At 44.7% G+C, this 23,827-nt stretch overlaps 2 protein-coding genes across 5 annotated transcripts in view; one reads left to right on the top strand and one right to left on the bottom strand.

The window, feature by feature from the left end:
- Nucleotides 1–12,895, bottom strand: part of C4H2orf76 (chromosome 4 C2orf76 homolog) — a 100,178-nt gene extending 87,283 nt beyond the window's left edge. The window contains exon 1 of one of the 4 annotated variants that reach the window (XR_012447174.1): nucleotides 12,719–12,881. Coding sequence is in view for 3 of the 4 variants with exons in the window: in XM_074070564.1 (XP_073926665.1) it covers nucleotides 12,719–12,721 (3 nt within the window). In the remaining variant the exon portion in view is untranslated. Of the gene's footprint in view, nucleotides 1–12,718 lie in introns of all 4 variants that reach the window. The other 3 variants (XM_074070564.1, XM_074070565.1, XM_074070563.1) reach the window with 3 other exon arrangements.
- Nucleotides 12,896–13,035: 140 nt separating this feature from the next.
- On the top strand, nucleotides 13,036–18,520 carry Dbi (diazepam binding inhibitor, acyl-CoA binding protein). Its single transcript, XM_020184083.2, has 4 exons — nucleotides 13,036–13,193; nucleotides 14,214–14,331; nucleotides 16,840–16,902; nucleotides 18,273–18,520. The coding sequence occupies exons 1-4, from the start codon at nucleotides 13,185–13,187 to the stop codon at nucleotides 18,344–18,346; spliced, it is 264 nt and encodes an 87-aa protein (XP_020039672.1). The 5' UTR covers nucleotides 13,036–13,184; the 3' UTR covers nucleotides 18,347–18,520.
- Nucleotides 18,521–23,827: the final 5,307 nt, after the last annotated feature.

Below are 23,827 nucleotides of genomic sequence, written 5' to 3'. Positions count from 1 at the left end.
GTTCTCGAGACCCTATCTCGAAAAAACCCATCACAAAACAGGGCTGGAAGAGGGGCTTGAGTGGTAGAGCACCTGCCTAGCAAGTGTGAGACCCTGAGTTCAAACCCCAGTACTGCCTAAAAGATAATAATAAACAAAGTTCAAGAGAATGACAATTATAATCAATTTACATTTAAGACTATGGCCAATTTTAATCTAAAATCAAATTTTACCTCAAAAGTGTAATTTTCGTTTTTAATTCTTAGATGGAAAACAAAATTTTATTCTAAAATTTTGGAAACAATGAAAAGCCAAAAGCTGGTCATTATGATAAAAAAAAAAGCTAAAAGAATTTGCTTTACATTTTTTCAAAAGCATGATGTGTAAAATATGAAGCTAAGCTGGATGTGGTGGTTGTATGCCTGCAATCCCAGATCTCAGGAGGCTAAGGCAAAAGGATCTCAAGTTTGAGGCCAGCCTGGGCTACCTAGTGAAACCCTGTCTTAAAAAAATAAACAAATATATATATATAAAAGCAAATAAATATATAGTTATATTTATATCATGAGATGAAACCAAGCATACATATAATTAACACACCATGTGAGAATCAAATAAACACTTGAAAACTTCCTGGCCATTTTGAATTTAATTGTGTAATTCAAGCCAAAGTGTCATTTTTTTAGAAAAACATCAGATTATTCATCTTTCACTAAAAGAAAACTTTTGAGAAAAATACTTCCAACATATAAATTTATGAATGATTTTAAGCTTTTCAACTGCAACCATTTTTAAATGGTTAAGAAAAATAAAATTCTTGGATGTGTGGCTCAAGTGGTAGAGCCCCTGCTTTGCAAGCACGAAGGAGAGTTCAAACCCCAGTCCACAAATGAAACAAAATAAAATCTTCCCTGCTTTATTGCACAATGACCTTAGCAGCCGGCCAATCTAAGGATGGGTCACAGTCAATGCTAAAAACATAAACAGAGACCTGCTCACACCTAGAGTACACCATGCGCTGACATCAGCACCTACAGTTGCACAGACCTGCCAGTACTTCACTGTGACCTTCCATCTAGAGAAGACACAAAATCATCATTTGTTTTCTCTGCTCAAGGCGTGTAACTCTCTCAGGAAATGATTCTGGATGGCTGCATTGTCCAAAGTGTTACAGACTTAACACTTTCCTTCTTAAAGGCATACTAAATGTAAGTTCTACTTTTCTTGATTCACAATCATCAGAGAGAACGTGAATCCTTGCTCTGCGTGTTAGGAGGTATTTCTCGGTGTTTCTCTAACACTTTTGTAAGTGTTACAAGCAGAGGTGACTGCTTTTGTTCTGAACTGTCTTTCAAGGAGGTATGTATAGTGAACAGCCTGGCAAGACAGAAGGCATCTCCCACCAGAACGGTAAAATAAAGACAGAATCTCCCTCCATGGTAAGGTTGCTTACAGCCTTTTATAAAAATTTTGGATTACCTAAACTTGGGGTTCTATAGCTGTGACACAAACATGCCACATGCATAGCAACCACTGGGCTACCCTACACAGACTCTATAGGACTTCTGAGGCAAGAGAAACTGACTGACACAAACAAGAGTTCACACTGTTGGCCAGGCCATGAGCCAGCACCCTTTGTCACTGACCCAAGAATCCCACTCATGTCTTCTGCCAACACTGAGGTTTGTATTACACAAACCCACTGCAGGTGCAACACCTATCCAGGCCACGTCACACTGTCCCCATGGCACTTCCAGAGTGAGAGAAACTGATACAAATAGTGCCATGGTCCCACCTCTACAAGTAGCATCAGGGGCTTACTCACCAAGTTCAATTTCTTGGGACTCTGTAGTCAAATGCTCTATCCCTGAGCTGCACCCCCAAATGTTAATCTTCCTAACAACTCAGAGCAGTGGTTAATCCTATTGTCCTCATTTCACACTGGGCAAAGTCAAGTTTTCAAGAAGTTAACTAAGTTACCAGGTTATGGAATAAGCAAGCAGCAGAGCTCAGATTTGAACTCAGACAAGTCTGACTTCAGAGCCTTTGTTGTTAACCACTGTGCTAGACTGCCTATGGTTCTTGGGACTAGGTAGGTAGATTCGCAATGCCCATCCTTTGGCCACCAAGGAAAAAGGGCTGTCCTTCCACCCTCACACCACCAAAAAGGAAATCTGGCACCTTGTTGAGCTCTTAGGTACTGGAGGCAGTTTGTGCCTGGGATGGCTTTGTGATGTGTCAGGTGGGCCAGGCTGAGTTATAATCCTCAAAACACATTTTCTAATATGTTTCTGACTCATGTGGACTGCAAGGGGCATTTTCTCCTGAGAGTTAGAGGTTGAACATGGCATTGGCCATTTTAGAGCATACTCACACCTTCCAATTATTTAATCATATCAAGGGCTGCTAAGAAGGGATGTTAGTGACATGATTCAAGACTCAAGTCAACTGATTTCAACTTAGCCAAAAGGTGACCCTGGTGGGCCTTACTGCATTAGAAGCTGTTTAGGTGAATGTAGGCTTCAGAGACACCAAACTTCAGCTGGGTCTGCAGTTGCTCTCCCTTACCCTAGGGCCCCCTCCTAGGCACTGCTGGGGAAAACCAGGTTCAGCTCATGCCTATAAGGCCCAGCCTTCTCCATATCCACCCTTCGTGACTTCCAATCTGACTTCAAGCTTGCTTAACCAGCACCCACAGTGATTAAAACAATTCACGTCTGTGCATGCACACGTGTACATGTATGAACATATACGTGTACATACACAAGTACAGTGCTTTTTCTCTAATGCTTTTGCTTTTCTGGTTGGACTCTGACTGACACAGACCAACTTGCACATTCTCCTTGGTCTTTTATGCTGGCTAACTCACACACCAGCACCCCGAGGGGAGCCCAAACCACCCGGCCACACTGAAAGCCACCAGCAAGCTATGGCACATTCTCTACCTTTGGGGCTCCACAATCCTAACAGTCCTCTGAAACAGTGGTCTCTCTGGCTGATGACTCTGTCAACTAGAGCCTCTAGCAAAGAGAGGCAAGCCTCCACATGGAAGTGGCCCTGCTTAGACACTTTGCCTCCCTCACATGCCCTCTTGACAAGCTGCTGTGGAAACTAATGGCCTGACCTATGGGGTCCTGTCACTCTTGGGCCTCATATTCCCATTTTGGAAAAATCAACACCAACTCAATGACTGACAGGGTGAGAAGGACAAATAAGCTCACTTGCCAAATGAAAATGACATATTCAAACTCGGCTGGTCACCTCAGCAGCATTATCGGCTTCATGTGGAAAAGTGGCAGCTTCCCTTTAAGGAAAACTTCATTTGCCACACTGTCACTGAAGCAAAGCTGCTATATCCTAAGGATCCTCCAGTCACTGAGCTTCCCCTAGACACCGAGGCCTCATTCACAGGTGGCTTGGCCAAGTTGGAACAGTGGCATCCCCCAGGCTGCTCTGATGGTACAGCCTAGCTCCAGATATGAGGAACTGAAAATGGATGTGGTCACTTGGCTTAGTGGGCAGAACTCCCCCAAAACTTGTATTCCAAAACCTAAATGCCAATATGATCTCTGAAGGCACAGCCTAGCCAAACGCCATGGCTCATGCCTATAATCCTACCTACTCAGGAGGCAGAGATCAGGAGGATAGCAGTTCAAAGCCAGCCCAGGCAAATAGGTTGCAAGACCCTATCTCAAAAAATCTTCAACAAAAATAGGGCTAGAGTGGCCCAAGGTGAAGGTCCTGAGTTCAAGTTCCAGTACCACAAAAAAAAAAAAAAAAAGAAGGTACAGCCTTTGGGAGGCAATTAGGTTGTAAGGGAAGTACCTTTGTGAATGAGATTACTACCTTGTAAAAGAGGCCTGGAGAGCTGCCTTGTCCTATCTGTCATGTGAGGACACAGTTAGAAGGCACTGCCTATGAAACAAAAAGGAGGCACTCACCAGACACCAAATCTGCCAGCCCTCTGATCTTGGACTCTGCGGTCTCCAGAACTGTTAGAACCAAACTGCTATTGTGTACAAGCCAGCTAGCCTCTGGCATTTTGTTGTGGCAGCCTGAACAAACTCAGACAAGGCAGGATCCTAATCGATTCAACAAGATTGGTATCCTTACATAAAGACAGATACTCGTGGAGAACGCCAAGAGAAGACAAAGGACTGAACTATAGAGAAGGACTGGGGTCACTGGAAGCTGGAAGACAGGCAAGAAACAGATATCCCTCCGAGCCTCAGAAGTTACCGACCCTGCCGACATTACGAACTTGGACATCTGGCCTCCAAGGCTAAGGGACAGTCAGTGCCGATTGCTTTGCGCCATTCTCTTGTGGTACTTTGTTCTGGCAGGCCTAGGAACCACACACAAATGCCAAATTAGAAAGACCAGAGTCTTTCCCATGGCTCTTGAGGGGGAATGGGTGAAGCAAGAGGAGGCATGAACGGCAGTTTTAATATTATGTTTTTTGGTTTAAACTAAAACTTTCATTTTTGAAAGTAACCTAATTATAAAACATAGACTACAGTTAAAGTGAGGTCTTACTTCCAGGCCTCTTATTACACTAGTGCATGCTAAAAAGAACAAAACAGTTCTTGACAAATTACAATGGTGTCACTGAAGTCCACAGGCTTGTTCGACTCAATTCTACAACTTCAGAATGGAAATGAGTTATTTGACCTTTGGCTTTGTTGTGCATTTGCTTCAAGGCTGTGTTAAGAAACTACATTCGTGATGGTAATAACAGCTGATCAGCGTGTGTCAAACATAGGGCTGAACGCTTCACCTATAATCCTAATTACCCCCACTTTCCACATGAGAAAATGAAGGTGTGTGTTAAGAAAAATGCTGCTAATCCAGTTGCAGAGCTGAGATTAAACAGATCTTCTCACTTCCATCAAAAGCTAACCACTACACCGCACTAATACAGTATTTGACACACTGTGAAGAAGGGAAAGACACTTGGGAAAGGTAAATTCCACAGTTTCAGCAACACTTAAGCCAGGAAGAATGCTTTCTAAAATAAACTACTTCTACTGCTAATACTCAAAAATGAACATTTTATCAAGCACTAACGTTGGATTTGGGCTTACTGTAACTCGTGTTTAATGGACAAACCAATAAACTATTTGGATTCTTAAGAACACCAACACCCTATTATTAGATTTGGTAGAGAAGAATCTTCAGCCTTGTGACCCATCTTCCCAATAACCACACCAGCACTAATGCTCTCCTGAAGAAACTGGGAGAATGAGGCTGGGCATGGCAGCACATACCTGTATTCCCAGCTACTCAGGAGGCAGCGATCGGGAGAATCACTATTTCAGGCCACCCTGGGGGAAACAGTTAGCAAGACCCCATTCGAGCAAATGCGGGAAGCATAGGTATAAGTAAGCATCACAGTCTGAGACCCTACATGAAAAACAGCTAAAGGGAAAAGGGCTGGGGGAACAACTCAAGCAGTAGAGCACCTGCCTAGGAACCACAAGGTCCTGAGTTCAAACCACAGAATCACACACAAACAAACAGACAAAAAAAAAACAGAAAGAAAAGGAGAGCAAGTAGGAGAACAAGTCATCAGTGGGCTTTAAGCCACAACTGAAGTTACAAATCCAGGATCCTACGTACTTCAGAGAAATAACAAAAATAAATTTTAAATAGCATTGTCCTATCTGTAGAACATGGAACAGATGCACTTCTACCTGTTCTTCCTGCTAAGTACAACTTAGAATGCCAGCACGGGAATTCAAGACCAGCCTGGGCAACAAAGACAGATTCCCATCTAAAGAGGACATGGTGGATCCAAAAAGTCAATGGCTGAAAACTCCCCAAATTTATTAAAGGATAGAAACTTACAGACTCAAGAAGTGAACCTAACAGTGAGCACAACCAAAGACATCCACACCAAAACACATCATAATCAACCTTTTCAACAAAGAAAAAAATCTTGAAAGGAACCAGAGAGAAAAAGAATATGATACTTACAGGGAAAAAACGATTCAAATGGCAATGGGAATTTCCCATAATCATGGTAGTCAAAAGGAAGTGCACAGTATTTTTTGAGCACTGGAGAGAAAAAACTGTCAACCCCAAATTCTATCTCTAGTGAAAATATTTTTCAGAAATTAAAAATTCAATATTCTCAGAGGAAAGAAAATGAGAGAATTTGTCACCAGCATACCTCTCCACAAAGGACAGAAACAGGAAGTCTAAACAGAAAGAAAGCAACCAGAGAAGGTACCTTGAACCAGCAGGAATGAGGAACACAAAGGAAAAACACGAGCAAATACAAGACTTCCTTCTCCTCTTGAGTTTTCTAAGTTACAGCAAAAATTATATGCATTACAGAAAGAGAAAAATTATAACACTACCTGATGTGATTCAAATATACGTAGAGGAAGTTTTACCACAATTATAAATAGGGAAGGGAAGGAGGATATAAGGGAGGTAAGGATTCCATCCTTCACTCAGACTGGTAAAATGAGGACAGCAGGAGGCTGTGATAGAAAATATATACTATCTAGAACAACCACTAAAAAAACCATAGAAAGAAATACAAAACCTCTACCAGTAAATACAAAGGGATTCTAAAATATGGTCCAGTAACCAACAGAAAGGTAGGAAAAAGAAAAGAGAAATAGAAAACAGAAAAGAAACAGAAGGAACAAACAATAAAATGCAGGCCTTAATGTGTCAGTAGTGATACTAAATCTAGACTATCTAATCCCTAATTGATAGACATTGGGCTCAACTACATGATATCTATGATAAAACCTCACTTCAAATAATAAGTAGGTTAAAGGAAAAAGGTAGAAAAAAAATCTATGACAGGAACAGTAAGCAAAAGAAAGAGAATTGAAAACAGGTGTGTATTTAAATACTCGTACACACATATGCTCACAGTAGCACTGTTCACAATAGCCAAAAGGAGGAAACAACCCAAACACCTGCCAACTGACGCAGAGATGAATGAAATGCAGTACTCCACATATGATGGAAAGGCATTTAGCCACAAGCAAAGCAATGAACGACTGACACAGGGTACAACAGGAGTGAACCCTGAAAACATTATGCTAAGTGCAAAAAGACAGAAAAAAGATCACATATCCCATGAGTCTACAGTCCACAAAGACAGAAAGCCATCTAATAATTACCAGGGGCTCAGAGGAGGGGACAATTACCAGGGCCTGCTCAATGAACACAGGGTTTCTTTGAGGGACAAAAATATCTTGGCACTAGACAGAAATGATGGTTGTAAACACTGTGAATGTACTAATGCTGCTATTAAGTGGTTAATGGTTGATTTTGTGATGTATGAATATTATCTCATTTCTAAAAAACAAAAGGCACACATAACTGAAAAGAAGATACAAAACTGTCACTATTTACAGATGAAATAATTATCTACCCACAAAATCCCAAAGCATCTACAAAATAATTCTGGAATTAGTGAGTTCATCAGAGTCCAGGATACAAAAGAAATACATAAAATCCAAGTCTATTTCTGTGTTCTAACCATTAATATATGGTCACAATTAATAATATAATACTATTTGCAATCACTCAAAAGATTTATTTATTTAAGTTTTGTTTTTGGAGGCACTGAGGTTTGAACTCAGGGCCTCACACTTGCTAGGTAGGTGCCCTTCCCAACAGAAGCAGATTTAAATGTAAATCTAACAAACCGTGCAGGACGTGTATGCTGAAAACTATCAAACACTTATGAAAGAAATCAATGATCTAAATAAATGCAGAAACATTCTGAGTTCATAGACTAGGAGACTCAACAGAATAAAAACATCAATTCTCTCCAAATTCATATATAGATTTAACACAATTCCTATCAAAATCACAGCGAGACTTTGTAGAAATAAAATTTATACAAACAAAGGAACTATTTGAGCTGTTCTAATAGCTCAAGCAACTATGAGAGAGAATAAAGGGGGAGGAATTAGCTTATCCCATTTGAAGAATTATTATATAGCTTTAGTGCTCAAGACCATGAGGTATTATTGGTGGAGGAGTAGGCACACAGAGCAATGGAACAGAGAACCCAGAAAAAGACACAAAGCCATGCCTATTGACATAGGTGCAAAACCAATTCAACAGAGGAAGAATACCTTTGCAACCAATGGTGCTGGAACAACTGGACAGGTGGTAGGGAAGAATAACCTTAACCTAAATCATTTGTTTGTTTGTCATTTGTTTTAAGAGATAAGGTCTTTCTATGTTACCCAGGCTGGCCCCAAATTCCTGGGCTTAAGTGACCTTCCTGCCTCAACTTCCCATGTAGCTAGAGCTACAAAATATTTGCTTAAAAAAAAAAAAGAGAAAATCTTGAGGCTCTAAGGCTAGGCAAAGAGTTCTTAGCTTTGACAATGAAAAATGCAATTCATACAAAGAAAAATGGATAAATTGGATTTCGTCAAAATTAAAAATTGTCAGGAGGCTAAGACAAGAGGATGGAGAGTTCAAGGCCAGTGTGGGTTACATAGCAAGATTCTGTCTCAAGGGGAAAAAAAAAAAGTTTTTAACTTGGGCTCTGTGAAAGACTGCTAAGCAAATGAAGAAGAGCTACAAACTGGGCAAAAATATTTGAAAACCATGTGTCTTACTAAAGACTAGCAAATAGAATATATGAAGAATCAAATAAAAAAAAAAGAAAGAAAAGAAACAACCAATGAGAGGATAGCTAAAAGGCATGAAGACATTTCCCAGAAAAAAATGTACAGATGGCAAAAGAAAGCCCAAAAAGATATTCAACACTGCCAGCTATTAGGGGAAAGCACATTAAAGCCACAATCAGCAATATCACTTCAAAACTCTGAGAATGGCTAAAATAGCCTATAACAGCTACTTGGGAGGCTGAGATCCGGAGGATCACAGTTTGAGGCCAGCCTAGGCAAATAGTTTGTTCAAGAGACTCAACACCAGAATAGACCAGAGGCTCAAGTGGTAGAATGCCTGCTTTGCAAGTGTGAAGTTCTGAATTCAAACCCTAGTCCCACCAAAAAGAGAGAGAGAATGGCTAAAATAAAAAATAGATAATGCCAAATGTCTGCAAGGATGAGGAAAAACGATCTGTCATTGCTTGCTGGTGGGAATGTAAAATGGTATAGCTACTTTGGAGAGCATGATAGTCTCTTATAAAAAAAAAACAAATTGAATTACCATATGACCCAGTACTGTACTCGTCATTTATTCCAGAAAAACAAAGACCATTGTTCACACAAAATTCTGTGCATGAGTGGTTAGCAGCAGCTTAATTCAGAGTAGACACAAGGCTGCAATAATCCAGATATCAGCAATAAAAAGGACCAAACTACTGTACCGAACAGCCTAGATGGCTCTAGAGAACTAAGTGAAAAACTAATCCCAAAACCACTGCGTGGTTTCACTCATATTGTACTCTTCAATTAGGGCTGCGGAGGAGGGGTAATGGCTATCACAGGGCAACATGAGGGGTCCTCTATGATGGTAATGTTCTCTTGTCTTATTGAAATTTACCCATGTGCTGAGTACGTTATGCATTATAGATGGTTTTACTGTGTTCACCTCCTATCACTGTAACAAAATACCTCACACAGGGTACTTATGAAGTACAGAGTTTTGTTCTGGCTCTTGGTTCTGGAGATTCAAGTCTAAGAGTGGGCAGCCCCACTGGTTTGTGCCTCTGATAAGAGTGGCACATAATGGCAGGACAGCATGTTGGTCACATCGTGAGCCAAGAAGCAAAGAGACCAGGGTCCCCTTGGGGACACACCCCCAAAAGCCTAAGGACCCCCCACCAGGCCCATCCCTCCTAATACTGCCACTCTGGGGACCAAGCTGTTACACATGGACCTTTGGTAACACTGTCCATATTCAAACTACAGTAATTACCATTCAGATGAACGGGGTTACAGATACAAAGGATCTCTCTACATGATTTCATATAACTGCATTTGACTCTGTAGATAAATAACAGCATCTCAAAGTAAAGGTGGGTTTTTATTTAATGGCATTGTCCTCTCAAGGAATTATCAGTCAAAACATCTGCTACCAGATTTCAATATTTCTAATTCTCTTGTTGCCAAGCGATCAAAGAGCTCACTAAGAAAACTCATCTTATGACCCAAGCCTTGTATGCACATATGAATAATAAAATAAAAAAAAAAAAGAAAACTCATCTTGCGGAGCGCTGGCGGCTCACTGCTATAATCCTAGCTACTCAGAAGGCAGAGATCAGGAGGATCAAGGTTCGAAACCATCCCCAGCAAGTAAGTGTATGAGGCTGTGTCTCTATAAAAACCATCACAAGGGCTAGCAGAGAGGCTCAATTAGTAGATCACCTGCCTAGCAAGCGTGAGGCACTGAATTCAAACCCCACTGCTGCCAAAAAAAACTGATCTACAACAGTTTTAGTTGGGAAGCACTTACTGACCTGTCATGTGCAACTAGGAGCTAGGGGCACAAGCAAAGATGCTGAGGACAATTAGACTTCAAAGAGAGTGCGTGCTTCTAATGACACCAAGCAAGAACTGCAGCATTGACCTGTGGACTTTTCATGTGATGCCCAATCAAAAATATTTATATTTGTATGGGGGATTATTTTTTGTTTTTAGCAGTACTTGGGATCAAATCTATGCTAGGAAGAAGCACTTGGCCACTGAACTACAAACCCAGCTCCAATCCTTAGTATTCCTGAGCGGGGACGGGGAGGAGATAAAGGAGAATGATGGGGTAGGTGAATTTGACTAAGATAAATTGTAAGCACTTTTGTAGATGTCACAGTGTACCCCCAGTACAACAGTAATATGATAATAAAATTTTTTTTAAATTGTTTTTAATAGGAAAAATAAAAAATAAGTATTTCTAAACAGAATACAGTTGACCAGTAGATGGCCAACCTGTAGATAAACGATTCTAAAGTCTTCTCTTCCTTATTCTGTCAATTTAGGACATTTCCATGTGTCATCTCAGCACTTCCACCCTCCTCAAGCTACCTGGGTAGAAACAGGAAGGGAGAAAATGATAACCAGCGGCATCTCTCTCTCTCTCTCTCTCTCTCTCTCTCTCTCTCACACACACACACACACACACACACACACACACACACACACACACACTTCTCTTGCACCTGCCTTGCTACAATTTCTCTAAACATGAACATCCTGAGGAAAAACAGAGTAAGAACAGCAAAGGAGGATTCCTAAGACCTCCAGCCACCCCTCCTCTTCCCATGCTGCCATCCTATCCTACCACACTCAACCTTCACAAGACCCACATCTCCATTCAAATCTTCCCACTCCTATCCCAGAAGAATTTCCCAAATGCCTCCTTCCCTTTAAAACACACATCTCCTCCCAGCTTTGCTGGAGCTCTGCCAAGGGAGTCACATTCCAAGAAAATGGAACACACGTATGGAATGAACGAAATTCATCATTTTCTTCCAGTAAAGCTCTCTTGCAACTATAGTTCATTTTTTTAACAATTAGGTTACTTTTAGAAATGAGAGGTTTCATTTATACCAAGAAACCTGATATCAAACACTATTCACACCCACTGGGCAAGAACAGCTTTCACCTGCTAATGTATCTTGCCTATCTGGCTTAAGCTAAGAGACAGCAAGTGAGCCCCTGGGCAGTCAAAATGGTATCCCATGGACAAGGGGACAAGTGCAACCATGACAATGGTTCTATTGACTGGCTGGATCAGCATGGCTGGCAAGCTGGCCAGGGATGGAATCCAGGGTCTCTCACATGTTAGGCAAGTGCTCTACCACTGAGCTCTATGACCAGCCCTGCTGGCCGACCTTTGTAAACACCTACAGCTACAGATGGTGGCAGTAAGGTAGAAAAGATGCGATCTGCCATCCAGTCCTCAGCACAAATTAGGAGTTGCTAAGAAATGACTTATTTTTTAATGATCTCCATAGAATTTTCCATAACTTCTTTTTTCACTGACTCCCCCTAACCACTTCCAGAAAAATCTTCCTTTAGCCTCATGTAAACATCAACCCTCAGGCTTTTTCATCCCTCTGTGCTGCTTCCCACTCCCATGGAGATGGCCTATGTAACAACCTTACAGACACCCCCTCCATCATCACCATCATCTCTACACAAAAACTTCTGTAATCAGAATGAAAGTCTAAGTCCCTAGAATGGCCAACTTCTGCATCAGCTAGCCATCCCGCCACCTCTTCAACTCTCCAGCCTCATCCCTTTCTTCTCTCACCCTCAATCCCTGCTCGCACCTTGTTTACACTTGTTCACTCTTCTCCTCTTTCTTATGGACTTGCTCAAATGTCACCTTCCCTCAACAGCCCCCCCTACAAACACTTAAATTTCCCAGTCTCCGTGCCCCTAAAAAACTCCCTATTTAATTTAATATTTTAACTATTATCCCACAGTAAGTTCCATGATTGCAGGGATTCAGTTGTTTTGTCCACTGTTATATACCCCAAGGTCTAGAACAGTGTGTTAGTGTTTATTCTCAATAAACTGTCATTCACCTAGAGGTCTGTGTGCACCTCTTCCCGTCCAAGTTTGTTAGGTCAAGAAAAGTCACTGTCTCTGCCTTCAACGCTCAGATAGAGCACTGCACCACGTGTTCAGGGCTGAAAACTGCGGGTACAGGAACAGATCTAACAATGCCAAAAGTTCAGAGGAAAGGGCCTGGGTTTTGCCTTTCTGGGGACCAGTTCAGCTTGCTACCATCAGGCAGTTACTAAAGAGGGTCCCCCTAGTTTCCAACGGGTTCCACTCACCATCCCCGGACCTGAGAAGTTACTAGTGCGGCCTCTTCACGTCCGGCAGGAGATTTAAGGGAAACACACAAGAAGGCCTATGCCCTCAGGTTTCAGCCGTACACACCCCCACTTTCGCCCCCATCCCCATCCCGAGAGTGAACCCAGATGCTGACCTACAGCCCTTCCCACCACGCCTCCCCTTCCCCCCCCCCGTACCCCACCTGCTCCCAGCGTGCCCCGCTGCTCCTTCCCGCGCGTGCGCAATCAGGTCCGCCCGGTTTGGGGCGGAGTTAGCACTGCCGCCAGGCTGGCCACGCCCCGAACATAGAGTCGTGTTCTGATTGGCTGCTGACGCTCGCCCGAGCCGGGTGGAAACGCAGAGGCTGGGCATTTAAAGGTGCTTGCCAGTTCGCTCTTCTACGCTAACGCGTGCAGCTCCCTGGTTTCCTGGCCGGCTCTCTGGGATCCTCGTGACCGCGCCAGCATGTCTCAGGTAGTGCGCGTGCCCAGCCAGGCTGCGAAAGTGGAGCTGGGCGGGAGGCGCGTGGAGGGAACCTTCGGCAGACAGAACTCCGCGGGGTCTTTCCGTTGAATGCGTCGCGGTTGCCCTTGGACCCCTGCCCAAGTCCTCATTCTTTGCACAGAACCTTGGGAGTAGAACTTTTTGTTTGAGGATTTCTAAAATTGCTACCCACGCCGCAACTGCTGGAAAGTTGCCCATGGGGTGGACATCGCGGTGTTGCTGCCACAAGAATGGGAGGCAGGGTCCTGGATAGAAATATGGGGCGATTGGGGGATGGAGACTTACGTGAATTGAAGAAGAGAGGAGGCTGAGCCCCACACCCGGAAGGACAGGGGGGGCGGGAGGAAGGGGAGGAAGCATGGAGGCTGTAGATGGGAGCTTGGAAGTCAGGGGAAGTTGATGCCGAGTGCCCTGCGTGCCCCCAAGAGGAGAGTCCCGACCCGGGGAGAAGTCACCCAAAGGCCTTTCCCTTCCCTCTACTGTAGACCCTTGACTAGGTCCCCCGACTGTGGAGCGACCTCTGGCTCCTCCCACCTGCCTCTCCCCAATCTGGGCACTCGGACAGAGGTCACCGCTGACCGCCCTGACCCAGCGGGAAGGAGCCATTGAGCTCCAGCGATGCCCCCCTCCTTATCAGCTCTTTTGAGAACTCCGTGTGTCCCCCATCCATAGGTTAGGGCTTCACTGAGACCCACCATTCCCGGGCCTGGTTGGATGATGGCCAGGCAGTTGGCCACGCTGTTTTAACGTGTTTTAACCGTAGGCCAAGTCTTGGCTTGATGTCTGCTGTAGGGAGAGTAGCAGATAGTTGAGAGTTGAATGAGTAACAGATGCTCTTCCCCTTCCTGTTTTGCAACTCTTCCTAGCTGTCCCGTTGGGAAGAGAGGAGTTCCACTGAAGCAGGGCTGCTTTTCCTGACCTGCTGAGGGCAGGACTGCTGTCCTTCCCACTCAAGGCAGTCTTCATTCCTCTTCCCTCCCTCCCACTCAGGCTGAGTTTGACAAAGCTGCTGAGGAAGTTAAGCGCCTCAAGACACAGCCATCAGACGCTGAGATGCTGTTCATCTACAGCCACTTCAAACAAGCCACCGTGGGCGACATAAATACAGGTGTGCCGCACTGCTAATCAAATCAGGCTCTTGGCAGAGCTGGAAGTCTGTGGGAACTTGAAACCACCCAAGGCCTTCCCTTCTGGAGGGGGCAGGATCACAGTTCACTGGGTTCCTGGGGTTTCACCTGGGAGAATTTCCCCCAAAAAACCATCTTCCTAGATTCTCAGTGATTTGGATGGCAGAATTCCAAACCTGACTTTAGAAAGGCTCTGCCAGTTATCATCAGCAACTCCCATCTACTACGCAGGAAGCAAGGCCCCAGCAGAAGAAGCTTGCTGTAAGCTTTCCACTCTAGTGGCTTTTTTGATCTACTGCTTTTGTTGCCAGATGGACAGGGTCAAAGTCAGAGTACCTGGCAACCTGCCAAGCCTGCTGGAGTTTTTGGGACACCTGGTAGCCTGGGGCAAATCAGAAGTGTTTTTGCTGGCCACAGTCTGTACCTTCCTGATAACTATTCTCTATCCAAAAGTTTTGGTACAGATTTGAAACTATGCTTCGAACTACCGTAATAGTCTATAATATTGTCTTTCCTGCCTTGGGCAGTGTTCATCCTGTCCCTAAGTCCCTGAAATGTGGCTATGTATTGAGGCAACAGCACAGTGTGTTCCATGAAAGGACTCAAAAGTTGGTGGTGATGGCAGCATAGAAGAAGGTACTTCCCCTCCCCTGTTCAGGAGGAAAATGAGCATGGCTCCTGATTCCACTGGAACTAGGGTGGCTGGTGGAGCAGGTAGGCTGGCTGCTAGCCTGCTGCAGCAGGAGATGGTACCCAGAACAAAGGATCAGAGGCACTGCCAAGTCAAACACTGTAGTTCACAGCAAGGGCTTAGTGAAGGAAGGTCTTGTGTCAAAGATGAGTTTTACAGTGGAGCTTATAAGCTCTTCTCCCCAGGAGGAGAAAGGGAGGGGAAGTTAGGATGGCCAAAGGGACTGAGATGCTTTTCCCAGAGCCTGGCCTCAGTTTATGCTAGAGGTACTAGATCTAATATGAGTGTAAGTAGACTGAGATTGGTGGAGTGGCTCCAGTGGTAGAGCACCTGCCTAGCAATCATGTAAGCCCTGAGTTCAAAAAAAAAAAGTCTTAAGATGAGTGTAAGTAGACCGTTTTGTAATATGTCACCACCTGATCAGGGAAGTATTGACCTTCTAGGTCTATACTGTTCAATTCAGTAGCCACTCATACATTTTAGCTAAAAATAGTTAAAATTAAATGAGGTTACGTCACTACTGAGGAAGCAGAAATCAGAAGGATGGCAGATCGCTAGGCACATAGTTCGAGAGACCCTATCTGGGTTTTATTTTCTTTTCTGCGGTACCAGGGCTTGAACTCAGGGCCTACACCTTGAGCCACTCCACCAGCCCTTTTTGTGTTAGGTATTTTCCAAATAGGGTTTTGTGAACTATTTGCTGGGGCTGGCTTCAAACTAAAGTCCTCCTGATTTCTACCTTCTGAGTAGCTAGGATTACATGAGTGAGCCAGCAGCACCCGACAAAACAGGGCTGGCGGAGTGGCTTAAGTGGTAGAGCATCTGCCTAGCAAACATGAGACTCTGAGTTCAAACCCCAGTACCACCAAAAAAAAGAGAGAGAAAGAAAAAAAATTAGGTCACAAGCCAGTCTCTAGCCACATATTTCAGTTTCAGGGACTTGGTAGCCACCTGTGCAAGTGTCCTGAGTTGGATGTTGCAAACATCTGTTTCCATGTGGCAGAAGGGCTGACGGGAAGGAAGTGCAGCTCTAGGAGTCTGAAAATGCTTGGGACACTCGATGTTTCTCACACAGAGTACACCAGGTTGTGGACACTGCAGTTGCTCTACTTAACAGTGAAATAGGCCCTAGGGAGGAAGGGTTTCTGAGCATCAGATAATTGCAGGTCTGAAAGCATAAAATCATGGCATAACTTAAAGAAACCCTGCCCTCAGTAAAAACTCCCAGCAAGCAACATGAATAGACTTAACAGGAGGTAGAAAACTGGGACCAGGTTATAAACAGACAGTTGACAGATAAGGACACCCAGAAGATTGATAACTAATGCAGCAGGGAGAGAGGTTGAATAGTGGGGAGCAGAGGTAGGAGGGAAGCTTGAAATTTCTCTTTGTAGTTTTGAAATTCTGAGCCATGTGAATAGATACTTTAAAAATATTTTATTGACAAATTTTAAAAGGAAAAAGTTTGGAGTTTAAATAGTTAACTTGCACTTAAAAACTTTTTAAAATGTGAACAGCTTTCCTAATTTCTCAATTTTAAGTTTGGATTTCTGTATTTCTGTATATTTAATGGGGCTAGAAATTGGCTCAAGTGGTAGAGTGCCTACTCTGCAAGCACAAAGCTCTGAGTTCAAACCCCAGTCCCACAAAAAAAAAGAGGTATCTGGGTTTCATAAGGCAGAACCCACCATGCAAGACCCATGGAGAATTGATATAATAAAAGATGACTTTATAGGAAGAGTTCTCCCTTAGAACTTGAAGCAGACTTAAAATACTGTCTGTCCTTCCCTTGATTCAGAGCGGCCAGGGATGTTGGACCTCAAAGGCAAGGCCAAGTGGGATGCCTGGAACCAGCTGAAAGGTAATTGTTCTGAGCATTTTCCCTCCTTGTGAAGCCCAGTAATGAAAGGCTCTTCATTATGGAGTATAAGGGGGAGGGGAAGAAACAGTACAGAAGGCACATGCTGGAAACCAGCCTAACCTGTGCCAGATTGGGGCAGAGAGGGTAACTGGGCCACCTACTTTCTCCCCTAATACTACTCAGGCCTTTTCTAAAAGGACTATCTCTGGGCAAGGGTATCAATCTGGAGAGGAGGAGCTAGAGAAACTGCCCACTGAGAAACAGGCTAAAAGGTCATGTTGGTGTGGGCACTGGATAGGGGTAGTTTCCTGTCCACACCTCCCTCTCTGAGCAGTGACCCCTTATCCAAGTGGCTATCCCCTGTTCCTTTCCAGCCAGAAGGGCACATGAAGAAGAGAGTGAGGTAATGCCTGGCCAGCCGCTGCTAGGCTCAGTGAATGGAGCTATTATTTGCTTGAGCACCAACAGCCAAGAAGTGTCCAGGCTCCCCCTGCATCACGTGCTCTATGTGCATCAAAGCCCAAAATCTGGCACCAAAGATCCTAGCAGCTTTTCGCCCTCACTAGCTGGTTGCTGAATAAGCCCTCTGTATTCCTGCAGATGAGAAACCCATGAATTCAGAAAGACCACAATACAGAAAATGCACTTGCAGGATTTAGAAGTCAGGTTGTCTGTCTGGCTGTCCATCTTCATCAGACACTTCCACCCCATTCTCCAGCCCCAAGCCCTCTCCAGTGCCTTACAACAAGCTCCCAGTCCCAGAGGGCCTCTCCCTTCGTGGAAATCCAGGAGACTGGATGTGACTGTCTCTGTGAATATGTATTCAGTGTACTCTGTGCTGCAGCAAGGAGACAAAAATTTGTCTCATTCTCCTCTAAGAGCCAGTTGCTTTTGCTCAGTCTCAGACCTCTTCTCATTGCTTCTCTCTGGGGAGAAGAGGGTGGCTGCCTTTGCTTTTGCATGGCCAGTGTAGAAGCTCTGGGAGATAAAAACCCAACATAAAGATACTTGGTAAACCAAAGCCACCCATGAGATCTGCAGAACCAATGAAGTCACTGCAGTGACCGTTGCCTACCTGTCTGGAAAGCCAGGATTGCTCCCCCACTGTCATGAGGTCACCTCGGACCAGCCCTACCATGCATGAACTCAATGCATTATGGAGCAGAACTCTGGACCATGCTCCTTGGGTGCTTTTGTCAGTGGGTCGCTGAGACGGGTAAGCCCCACTTCCTATTCAGGCGATTTACCACTTGACCACTCCACCAGTTGTAAGCCCCACTTGACAGGTGAAAAACAGCTAGGGCCCTGAAGCCTGCTTTCTCCTCTACCTTGCTACCTTCGTGACATATAATCTTGTTGATTTCTTACAGGGACATCCAAGGAAAATGCCATGAAAGCTTACATCGACAAAGTAGAAGAGCTAAAGGGGAAATATGGAATCTAAGAGACTGGATTTGGTTGTCAGCCACACACTTAATCTAAAATAATGCATAATGCCTTGTTTTTTTCTAATACTGTGGATGATGTGGCTCTTAACAGATTAAGGACAGAATTAGTTACTGGCTCTCCCTTAGTAGTTTTTATCTGAAATCAATTAAAAGTACATTTGTTACTTTAAGTCTTTAGTGGGATGGATTTTTGAAATAATTTTTTCCAAAATTCTGTTCTGATTATTCCTGCTTCTTTTAAAGATGTCCTTCTTGCCACCTTCCTCTGTACCCTGCTGGTGTGAGTCAGGTGGTCCCACCTGTTCCCAGCCTCCAATGTGCTCAGCTTTGTGGGGGTAACAGGGTTATAGAAGTAGCCTTTCCCCCCCTTCTTCCTCCCAGTTCCAGCCACTCCAAGAGAGATCAGGTGCACTTGCTGGAACTTCATCCTGCAGGAACTTCCAGGCATCTGTCGGGGACGTGGCTGGCTTCAGGCTTCAAGGAAGGCAAGTTGACAAGTGTTTGAAGTTTGTCTGAGGTCCAAGCAGCCCATGGATCAAGAGTAGGAGCCCCCATCCAGAACAGAGTGTGCACCGGGCCCAAGGTGTTTTCTTCCTTTGAAAGCTGGGTTATAGAAGGGACGGAGAGGTGGGGAGCCAAAGAGCCAATGGAAAGAAGTGGGGAGCAGGGCCTGGGAGGCTGCAGAGAAGAAAAGCTGGAGTTTCATGGAGAACCCTGGTTGTTGAAAAGGAAGAAAGGAAAACAGAGCAGATAAGACTGTCCTTGCCAGATGGGTCCCTTCTGCACTCCACGTGAGGGGTCTGGTAGTGGCTTTCCCTTTTGCAGGTGAGGATGCTGAGGCCAAAAGGAATTCAGGAGAAGCTCTGAGGCCAGGCAGTTCTTAATCTTCTTCCCTCCAGTGTCCATACCCTGACCTTAAACATAGTTCACCCTCGCCTCAGAGGCATGAGAATAACTTGCCAAAAGTCTCTGCTGGTAAATAGACTGTGAACCAGCTTTCTAAGCAAATCTGGTCCTGAAACCTGAGCGCCCAGAGAAATGGAAATATAAGGGCAGCTGCCTGGTGGGGTGGAGCTAAGGTGGACCCTCTAAAGACAGGACTGGAGAGTGGAGACTCTTGAGAGTATGGAATTATGGGAGTGGCATGGATGTGGTAGAAGGCCATCTGAGTAAATTGACAGATGTCAAGAAAGTGATGGCTCCAGATCTGGCTCAGGAGTAGATGGGGAGGTTGCTCTATCATAGCACAGGGCCAAGGTCCCAAAGTCCCCCTCGTGTCCCAGGGCCTCAGTGTCTGAGTGGCAGTGTCACAGTGGAGTTAGTTTTTTGGGGTGCTGATGTAACTGACCAGAGAGCCCACAGTCCTGCTCTGGCCCCACTTGTTTCTACTCACCAAGACTGTCCAGACCACCAAACTCACAAGCTCCTCCTTCAGACCCAAGGAAAGTAGCAACCCCTCGCCTGCCCCCATATCTGGATCAGTTCCTTTGCTCAGCTTTTATGGCTTCAAGAGTAAGCCAAAAGAGCCAGGCACTATGGCACCCCACCTGTAATCCCAGCTACTCAGGAGGCTAAGGAAGGCAGATCATGAGTCCAGGAGTTCAGAGGGAGAGAGAATCAAAGGAAAACAGCCTTAAATGAGGTCCAACATGCTCCTGTCCAGCCAGACCTGGCTCAGGACTCCATGGAGCACACCTGCCTGGAGGGTGACGGTGAGATTGCATGAGAAGTTGACACGGAGTGGATGTCAGCACCTGCCACTTTATCAGAAATCTTTTTCCCCACCAGCTTTCAAACCATCTCTTACCCCTGGCAACCCCTCCTGTCATAGCCGTATGTGTCTAGGACTTAGTCCATGAGCAAAGTATCATTGGAGCAAGTGGATAAGGCCCTATCCAGGCTTCCAGCCCATTTCTGACTTGAGAGAGGCAGATGGGCCGGCAGACTGGAACCCAGGCACCATGTCTCCACCTTACCATGGGCCAGAACCAGAAAATGGGCCTCTGCATAAGGAAGCCCTCACATAGTGGGCAGTCTGGAACTCAGCAGTTAGGTTGTGCTAAGATGTATTTTGATGTCGCTTCTGTCTTGGGATAAGAACCATTATTTGAGAATGGAAAGGCATGTATCAGAGGTCCATCACAGCCACTGCTGCTGTGGTCTCTGATTAGTGACCATTGTTTACTGGGGATCTGTTAGGGCCAGGCTCCAACTAAGATTCTTTACTTCAGTGCTTGCATTTCATCGCACAGTCCTCCAGTGTGGAGCATACACCTCATTACAGTGAGATGTCTCATTACAGTGGTCGGGGAGTACCTTCCAAGACACTGCACAGATGCCTGAGACCATGATAGACCCACCCCCTACAAATGTACTGCTTTTCCTTTATACAAATATCTATGATATAGCTTCATCTCTAAATTATACACAGCAAGAGATTAACAACTACATTGATCAAATCAAACAGTTACAAATTCTATAATAAAAGTTACTTAAAACGTAGGAATTGTTCATTTCTGAAATTTTTCATTGGGTATTTTTAGACCATTGTTTATCACAGATAATGAGACCACAGAGAGCAAAAGACAGAAGGGGCCGTAGAGATTCCTGTTGCCATTATCCAGATGAGGAAATGACGTTCAGGTGATGGAAAGGGATTCTGAGGCAGCACTCTGCATGGGGAGACCCTGCTTGTCACTTTCTGTCATGTTTCCTGTTGTGACCACGCAGCTCTGTCAGATGACAAGAGTGACATCTCAGGCTAGCCTGAACTGCTGATGTGAAATTCCACATTCAGTGTGTATCCTGTTCCCGAGGCCCCGGCTTACGCAAGCAGGTCCCATCTCTAAGCTGGGGGCAGGGCCCGGGGAGTGGGGATGACAGGTATCTGCTTTCTCAGCACCTTGGGTGATTCTAGGGCTTAGCTGGGTCTGCGAGGTACCCTCTCCCAGGCTCTAGAGAGCCAAAGTACCAGCTTCTCAGAAAGTAACTGGCAGGTGTTCTGAGAGCGAGGCAGAAGAGGCCTTTGGCTGTTTTCCTGTGTACAACCCAAAGGGGTTTCACAGGATGTTACCAGGAACAAATGGCATTGTAGTGGGGGTCACCCATCTCCCTTCTCTGTGAGAAACCTCAACCCCTCTGTGGCATGTCTTACCTCCAATGTGGCTTTTTGTGAATCTGCCTCACTCTCAGGAGCTGGGTGACTTACCCTGTGGGCGTGAGCTCAGTCCCTTCATCTTGTAAATAAGGAGAATCTGTCCCTTGCAGGACTGACAAAATGTCAAGTGCTTTCACAAGGCCTTCCTAACAGCAACTTGCCAGCCACTTGGAGGTCTTCCCAGCATGCATGCTCATAACTGTCCTCCCTGCTATCTGTACAAATCCTGGTCTGACAGCACTCCAGTAATTTGGGGGGTCAACCATGCAAGCAAATGAGAGTTGTCTAAGACTGTCCTCCCCACACAAAGATGCCCCACGATCCAGAAGTCTGAGGACCTGACTTCTCAAAGGAACAGGGAAGAGCCACTGGATTGCCAGTCAGGGGCCTTTGGCTCTGTTGCTGTCACAAGTTATGTCATTTCTGCAAGCTTCAGTCACTTCAGCCATAAAATGGGGCTGAGCAGAAGGTTGGTGTCCTGTGAAAGCCAGAGAAAGGGAAGAGAAGGCCACTATAGGTGAGTGGCTTGGGAAGCCAGGCTGAGAGCCAAGCTGGGAAGTTGTGAGGGGGTGGTATAAGCAGCAAGGTGATTAAAGGTGCTTCAATGGAATTATAGGTATTTGGAGCTGAGGATGAGCCAAGAGAAGTCACCAACAAGGCGGACTTTCAGCAGTTGTACTTTTGGGTTGGGCTATACGGTCCCATGCTCTTGGCAGTGCTATGGTAGAGAAGGTCAGGACACTTCTTCTCTTGTTTGTTCATCTGTGACAGGGCTCCTCCTCTCCTCTAAAAGGATGAGGGGTAGCTGTGAGGAAATGGAATGAAGGAGCCCCGAGCAGGACCCCAGGGTGTGAAGATAATTAAGACTCACTCTTGACCTGAAAGCCACAAACAGAACACCCCTGCTGGCAACACCCTGCCTGGGCTACAACTTGACCCTTGGAAGACCAGGAGTCAGTCTACAGCTTTTCCTCATGTTTTATGGGTTTTGTTTTGTTTTGTTTTTCAGTAAGTACTTTTGCTAAGCAAAGAATGAGCATAAGTAGACTGTAAATATTTGGGTTTTTATGATAGTCTCATAAAGTCTTTCCAGAAAAATGAGTGCATGTCAAACATAGCACAGGGCTCTGCACTAAGGATGGGTAACCTTGAGGTTTTTGCCCTCCTCCAAATATGTACAAGTTCATACCCCTATGTTTATAAATGTGACCTCATCTGGAAATGCAGTAGTCCCCTGTGAACCATGGCAGATGTATTCCAACACCCCTAAGGGGATGCCTAAAACCAGGGATAATACTAAATGCTATAAATGCCGTATTTTCCCCCATACATACATACATACATATGATAAACTTTAATTTATAAATTAAGCACAGGAAAAGATTGCAGTAACTAATTATAAAACAGGATAGTTATAACAATGTATATGATAAAAGTTATATGAATGTTAGCTCTCTCTCAAATACCTTTTTTTTCAGTACTGTTTTTTGAACTTGGCTTTGCACTTACGAGGCCCTACAATTTGAGCCACACCCCCAAGCCCTTTTTGCTGTACGTATTTTTTTCTAATGGGTCTTGCATTTATGCCTGGACCATGATCCTCCTATTAAAGTTCCTAGTTGGCTGGGATGATAGGCACATGCCACCGTACTCAGCTTTTATTGGTTGAGATGGGTCTCTGGAACCTTTTGCCTGGGCTGGACTTGAGCTATGATCTTCCCAATCTTCACTTCCTGAGTAGCTAGGATTACAGGTATGAGCTACAGAACCTGGCTTCTAAACACTTTTAAAGGAAGCACTGTATATTTTCTCTTTGACTAATCCGAATTGCCACCATCACTATTCTCACACTTTGGGGCCAGTGTTAGCGAAATAAAGCTTAGTTGGACACAAGCCCTGTGATACCAAGACATTTGATCTAGTAACCAAGATCATTACTAAGTGACTAGCAGACCTGTTAGTCTGTGCTAGATAGACGCTGTGCTAGATAAAGAGATGAGTCACATCCTAGGGGAACAGCATGAAATCTCACGCTACTCAGGACAGCACACAGTTTAAATTGCTTATTTCTGGTTTTTCATTTCATATATTTTGGATCACAACTGACTGCAGGTAACTGAACCCCAGAAAGTGATCATCCCTTTCTTTGTTTGGTAGTAACAGGGTCTCTCCAGTTAGCAAAGGCTGGCCTCAAATTCAAGACCCTCTCACCTCAGCCTCCTTGTGCTGGGATTACAGGCATACACCTCCAGTAGATGAACTTGAGTTTGATTCACATCAAGGCCCTTTTTGTTCTTTGTGATCTTGAACAAGTTCTTTG

Source organism: Castor canadensis, chromosome 4 (assembly GCF_047511655.1).
Source record: "Castor canadensis chromosome 4, mCasCan1.hap1v2, whole genome shotgun sequence".
Lineage (NCBI taxonomy): Eukaryota > Metazoa > Chordata > Mammalia > Rodentia > Castoridae > Castor > Castor canadensis.
This window is presented reverse-complemented; position numbering and strand designations above follow the sequence as displayed.